Source organism: Nansenia antarctica, assembly GCF_963989245.1.
Source record: "Nansenia antarctica genome assembly, chromosome: 8".
Taxonomy (NCBI): Eukaryota; Metazoa; Chordata; class Actinopteri; order Argentiniformes; family Microstomatidae; genus Nansenia; species Nansenia antarctica.
In genome coordinates, this window is record NC_137678.1 from 39,611,772 (window position 1) to 39,619,271 (window position 7,500).

The 7,500-nt window shown below is 41.6% G+C and overlaps 1 protein-coding gene across 1 annotated transcript in view; it reads left to right on the forward strand.

Moving 5' to 3' along the window:
- The window catches only part of LOC308163606 (copine-8), a 121,456-nt gene that overhangs the window by 86,298 nt on the left and 27,658 nt on the right, over window positions 1-7,500 (forward strand). Inside the window, exon 10 of the mRNA XM_080537775.1 lies at window positions 6,292-6,333. Within this exon, the coding sequence (XP_080393901.1) occupies window positions 6,292-6,333 (42 nt within the window). The remainder of the gene's footprint in view (window positions 1-6,291; window positions 6,334-7,500) is intronic.

Below are 7,500 nucleotides of genomic sequence, written 5' to 3' on the forward strand. Positions count from 1 at the left end.
ATTTTGTGTGTGTGTATTTCTTGAAGTGTAAGAGAGTAAAATTCTTAGACTTCGGTTCCTGACATTGCAGCACAAGACAATAAGGCAATAGTCATTAGTCAAGATAAAAATCGGACAATAGTACAGGACATAAGTGACAAATAAGACAATATGGCAATAGGCGTGAGTCACGATAATACAAAATGTGACAATAGTACAGGACATAAGTGACAAATAAGACAGGATACAATTAGAAGTACAAATAATTAATCAAGCGTGAAAAAAAAGAATAGAGAAGCAAACCAAAAATATTATGAAAATGGAAACAGAGCAAGTAGATTACTAGCACTAAGACTAAAAAAACAACAATCATCGAATATAGTACAGAAATTAAAAACTCATAACTCGACACTCAGAAAACCTGATGAAATCTCAAGGTCTTTTGCAGAATTGTATAAATCTCTTTACAAAAATACGGACACCTGCACAGATGATAATGAATTGACAGCATTTCTGAAAGACATCAAACTAAAAGAGCTATCTGAGCCTATGGCAAAAGAACTAGATGAACCAATTGAAGAATGGGAAATACAAGAAGTGATCTCTACACTAAAAAACAATAAAAGTCCTGGACCGGACGGGTTTAGTAATGAATTCTATAAAACATTTAAAGAGACAGTATGTCCCTTATTGCTAAAAGCATACCACCATACATTGCAATCTGGAACCACGGCCCCCTCATGGAGGGACTCAACAATAGTTGTAATACATAAAGAGGGCAAGGACCCCACCCAATGCCAATCATACAGACCCATCTCACTTTTATGCACCGACCTACGTATATTAACAGCCATCCTAGCAAGACGCGTCAATAAAATTATCACACAAGTTATCCACCCCGATCAGACCGGGTTTATAAAGGGAAGATACTACGCAACTACGGGGACAACATAAGAAGATTACTAAATATTATGACTCACTCAAAAGTTAAGGAGGAAGAAGCAATGATATTATCCCTCGATGCCCAGAAGGCATTCGATCGAGTATCTTGGCAATACCTATTTCAAACTCTAAAACGACTCAAATTTGGCCCCAATTTTATAAAATGGATTCAAACACTATATTCAAATCCACAAGCTGCTGTAAAAGTGAATGGATTTCTGTCGGACCGATTTACTCTAGAACGGGGTTGCAGGCAGGGGTGCTCTTTGTCGCCCCTGCTGTTTGATATCAGTATTGAACCACTGGCACAGCTCATTAGAGACAACGACAACATAAAGGGACTGACAATAAATAAGGAACAACATAAATTATCATTGTATGCAGATGACGTGCTTCTTTATCTAACTGAACCTGCAACAACAATCCCACGCCTAAAATATCTTATTTCCAACTATGGGTACTTCTTGGGTTATAAAGTAAATGTTGATAAAACAATGGCTATGGACATAGGAGGTAGAATTCCACAAACAATCAAAATCCAGAGTGAGTTTAAATGGCCCAAGGATGGTATTAAATATCTTGGCATTCGAATCCCCTCATTGTTAGAAAACCTAAGTGATGCAAATTACAAAAGCATAATCCAAAATATCAGTAAAGATCTAGACCGCTGGTCAACACTTCCCCTGTCTCTATTGGGCCGTATTGAGAGTGTACGCATGAATGTGCTGCCTAGGCTTCTATACCTGTTCCAGATGCTACCTATCGATATCCCCAAATCCACATTTGATAAGTGGGATAGACTCATCTCAAAATTCATATGGCAAGGAAGGCGCCCAAGAATCAGACTTAACACTACAACTATCTAAACCATACGGTGGGCTGAAACTCCCAAACCTAAGATACTACTTCTGGGCGGCCCAGCTAAAGCCTCTAACAGCATGGATCCAAGACTCTTCATATACACGATGGCTCAACATTGACAAAAGTTTATGTTCGATGCCCTTACAGACCTTGCCTTTCATAGATGTCCCTCTAAAAGAAACTCAACTAGGTGAATGGACCAGAGTCACACTAAAGATTTGGAGGAAAATAAAACTCTCATTTGGCTTACCTAAAGCAATCTCAGCATTATCCAATATTGGTCTTGTGAAACATTTCGAACCCTCCAATACAGATATAGGGTTTAGAAATTGGTCGGATCATGGACTTACTAACTTACACCAACTCCATAAAGACGGTAGCCTTAAATCATTTGAACAGTTAAGAGAGGAATTTAGGCTCCCTAACACAGACTTTTTCAGATATCTACAATTAAGAAGCTTCCTAACGAAACATAGAGAATGGAATAAAGTCTTGGAGCCCACTGAAATCGAAGAGTTCTTGATAAAGCTGCAAAAAGGAAACGAGAATAAGAAAAGTATAGGTGACCTTTACCAAAGGTTTCTATCCATGGATTTGAATAATACACTACAGAGGAAAGAGAGATGGCAAACTGAAATGAACACTGACATATCACAGGACATATGCACTGAAGCACATTTAGTGACCAATTCAAATACATGGAGGGAATTCAAATTCTAGTGAAACTACCAGTTTCTGGACCTAAGTAGGTGTTAATTTGTAGTAGGAGGAGACTTCTAGCTCCCCTATACAGTATAGTGGATAGACCAGGGCCAGGGAGCTCATACATTTGGAAACCTAGCAGTGAACTCATCTCTCTCCATTCTGAGTAAGTAGACTATCTAGTAAGCTGGACTTCTGATAAGTTGATACCTGTCTTGTTATTAGTAATAGAGTAAATAGCTGTCTGTTTTATGAATGAATGAATGAATGAATGAATGAATGGTCTTTATTGTCATTGCTATAGTACAGGTACCAAACAACGAAATTTAGGAGGGGTGGCTCCCCTGGTGTTAGGAAAGAAAAAAAAAACTAAAAAAAACACAAGAAGGGAAGGAGCTGGTTTACATAAATAAAGGCTATGTACACTATCCACTATACTATACTGTACAGATAGACGACCAGGGTTGTCATATTGCACATAGTGTTATTGCACATTCATTTAAAGTGTCGCAGTGTGCAGGCTTGAAATGTACATATTTGTGCCTCAGCACTACACCTGATTTTTTCAGTCCAGCAGCTGCCATCAATCCGTCCAGACTGTCCAGGGCCCAGAACCTAGGTCTTTGCTGTGTTCAGGGCCTGGATGGCCCTGGGGTAGAAGCTGTTCTTCAGTCTGTTTGTCCTTGCAGCCATGGTCCTGTACCGCCTTTTCGAGGGCAGCCGGGTAAAGTGTTCGTACCCAGGGTGGGTTGGGTCTCTGGAGATCTTGGAGGCCTTCCTGAGACAGCGTGTGTTGTACAGCTCTTCCAGAGAGGGGAAGGGGGCGCCGGTGATCTTCTGGGCTGTTCTCACGACTCTTTGTAGCGCATTTCTCTCCGCGGCTGTGCAGCTGGAGAACCAGTTGCAGATGCCGTAGGTGAGGATGCTCTCCACTGCGCCGCGGTAGAAGGTCACCAGTATCTCCTGCTTGCTGTGTTCCTTCCTGAGGACTCTCAGGATGTAGAGCCGCTGTTGTGCCTTCTTGATGGTGGCTGTTGTGTTGTCCTTCCAGGACAGGTCATCCTGTATGTGCACCCCCAGGAATCGGAGGGTTGAGACTCTCTCCACGCTCTCTCCGTCGATGAGCAGGGGCTGGATCTCTGACTTTTTCCTCCTGAAGTCCACGATGATTTCCTGGGTCTTTGACTTGTTCAGCAGCAGGTTGTTAACCTTGCACAGCTTGCTCAGTTGCTCTACCTCATCCCTGTACGCCGCCTCGTCCCCCCCCGAGATGCAGCCCACCACGGTGGTGTCGTCTGCACCTCGGCTGGCCGACTGGCCCCACCACCTCTGCACAGCAGTCGTGCTGCCCGATCACGTCTCTTCACAACTCTGGCTCCCCGCTGGTGGAATGAGCTCCCCACGGCTGTCAGAACGGCAGAGTCACTACCCATCTTCCGTCGTAGACTGAAGAAGACCCACCTCTTCAGGTTACACCTTAACTGCTCCTCCTGAGACATCTTCTGCCCCTCAGCACTACGTCTCCTAAAGACGTCCACTTTCCCCTCTACTGTGTCCCTAAGAACTTCTATCGCCCCCTTTGTACTGCTTCTCTGTTCCTCCAGTATTAAAAAAAAAAAAAGTTTTAGAAAAAGGTGGTAGAAGAAGGTTTCTCCTTCTATCAGTGGCCCCGAGCCTGAGCTAGATTACTCTTCCTGCCACGAATGGTGGACTGATGATTCACATGCTTAGCATTCAAATGTATTGATTGTAAGTCGCTTTGGAATAAGGCGTCTGCTAAATGCCAAAAATGTAAATGTAAATGGAAAGTGGTTATGAGATTCTTTAGAACCCCCAGAAATACTGGCTAAAAAACACACTCAAATAAATGTTGGAGAAATTGCAGTACGCAAATTGGCAACCACACCCACATATTCTGGTCATGCCCCAAATTAAGAACATTTTGGGAAGAGGTGTTTGAGGCCCTTGAAGCAGTATTCCACCCAAAATTTACCAAAGATCCAAAGATGGCACTACTGGGAGTTATACCAGAAGGCATTGATGGAAGGGCAAGAATATATCTCTTACAAATATTACTAACGGCAGCAATTAAATGCATTACAATTAAGTGGTTAAAACCAGACCCCCCTACATACAATATGTGGACAGAGAAAGTATGGGAAATCTACCAGATGGAACAAATAACATACACTCTGAGACTCCAGAAACATCTATTTATTAAAAGATGGAGCCCGGTTATGTCCATATTAATACAGTGAACCCTTCCACACATCTCGACTCATATATTTCTGTATTCTAGTCTCACTTCATATCACTACACATAGATATATGCCTGCGTTGCATTCACACACACACACACACACACACGCACACACACACACACACACACATACACACACACACATACACAACCCCCCCCCCACCTGATCCTACCCCCCCCTACCCTTTTTCTTTCTTTTTGAGATCTTTACTTTTATTCCGTCATTGACATCTCAATGTTTTTGTTGATCGCTCTTTTTTACTTTGTGTATCTTGCTTTGAACCACATCCATGGACCATTATGTGTACAACTAAAAGAATGGAAAAAATTGTAGACAAAACATGACATGATTGTACAAGTTGCTGAAACTTAAATAAAAACGAAGTTCCCCTCCCCCCCGAAAAAGAAGTACAAATAATAATAATTTAAAAAATAGATAGTTCAAGTAGAATGTCATGAGTATTGCACTCGGTGGCAGTGGGTGTGAGAGGTAGTTGGGCTAAAGTGACTGTGAGCTCTTTGTCGCCCCTGCTGTTTGATATCAGTATTGAACCACTGGCACAGCTCATTAGAGACAACGACAACATAAAGGGACTGACAATAAATAAGGAACAACATAATTTATCATTGTATGCAGATGACGTGCTTCTTTATCTAACTGAACCTGCAACAACAATCCCACGCCTAAAATATCTTATTTCCAACTATGGGTACTTCTTATATATTATAAAGTAAATGTTGATAAAACAATGGCTATGGACATAGGAGGTAGACTGTGAGCTTAGTCCCTATACATGCGGTGTACGTGAGCCTGATAGCCTGGGGGAAGTAGCTGTAGGTTAGCCTCTGAACTTTGGCCCTGTGGCTCTGGAAGAGGCTTCGTGTGTCTGTGTGTGTGTGTATGTGTGTGCTTGTGTGCGCCCACGCATGTGCGATTGTGCATGTGTGATTGTGTGCTGTCCAATACAACACAAAGATAATAATATCAACATAAAACACTGGTGTTGTCAACAGTGTTCAATCTTAGATAGGTAGACAATGATGGCTGCTATTCATATATACACTGCACCTTTTTTTTACTGGGTTTCGAAGCACTTCACACTGAGGTGAGGATGGAAGTATAGAGTGTGTGCTGCTTTATGACTTCTTCATTCAAGATGGATACCTCATCTTTTTGTTCCTCAAGGGAATACAGATATGGGACTAGTGGATAGTGAGTTGGAATGGTGATCAGCAGGTCATGAGTTCAAATCCCACCTGGGAACACCACCACTAGTGTGCCCTTGAGTAAGGCACTTAACCTAACTCCAGGGAGACTGTCCCTGTAACCTCTAATTGTAAGTCGCTTTGGATAAAAGCCTCTGCTAAATGGTTAAAACGTAAATAAAAACGTAAAATTAGTAGATTGGTGGCAATCATGTTTAGGTGATAACTCCAGATTACAGATGTTCACTGATGGAGTGTGTTTTCTTTTCCTAGCAGTGGCAGGAACAACCCCAAAAAGGTACAAAATCTCACACGTACGCTTGTCTTGTGTTTCCCTCCAGAACCATCAAGCTCGAGGTGTACGACTGGGACAGAGATGGAAGGTAAATTAATTGTATTATGTTCTTCCAGAACCATATTTATTTGTTGTTATTGATTATTCATTCTAAAACCACTCACCCTGAATGTTGGGTTACAATGGTTGATCATTGTAATCTAGGTATGTTGACTAACCGTAATCTATTATTTCCAGAAGGTAAGGGATGCTGGAGCGTGGATTTCACTCATTCATCACAAACTGACTTGAGGTTGACCGTAACTTAAAGATGCCATCGCCTGCTAGCTGTTGAAGGAACGCCATCATGAGTGTCGTCATTTCAGATTTTGGTTTAAAGTAGCCCACATTTGGTGATATTTTTTACTTCCTTTAGCTTCTACTCTTGGGGGGCTTTACATACTATGGGGCCAACCCTGGACTATTATGTGATGGCCTTTCTAGCACTGTTTTAGCAACAAGGGTGGATTAGCTCAGTACAGCTCAGATCAGCTCAGATCAGCTTGGTTGGGCTCTGTAGTGTGAAGAGGGTACTATGCCCCCGATGATACGATGGTAACATCATCCACACTATGTACAGAGGTAAAGGAAATATTCACCTTTATGTCCTTTTTTTGAGGGGAGGGGGGGGTGATAGATCAGTTAAAAATATATATATATATATATATATAATTGTTGTTCTATTCGATAGCATTGCTTGCATCATTTCTAGAGCATTTCTTTCCCCCCTGCCCCAACCTTCCCCAATAAGGTTATTATTATTTTATTTTGTATTTATTATTTGTATTATATAGCCATTTTAATTGGTTTAGCTCATTAGATTTTCTTTTTCAAATCCACTCCCCAGCTGCTCCCAGACCATCCCATCCTCTCTTGGTTTCCTTGTGCCACATATTTGTCAATTGTGCTGCGATGTCTAACGTGTTAAAAATGTGTCTTTTTCTTAAGGGTATGATTATGTTGATTAATGATTGTCCGTCAGATACTAAGTCACACGTGCATCAGATACTAAGTCACAATAGTGCTTTTTGGAAGGTTATCTTTAGATGAATATTCTTTTGCCAGCCAATCCTGAACCCTAGACTAAAAGTCAGACACAAGGGGGCAATACCGAAACAGATGTTCTATTGCTTCGGTTTCCTCACTACAAAATCTGCATAGTGGCGATTGTTCAATGCCCCATATGGTGAGCATCCTTTTGGCTGCAATCCAGTAT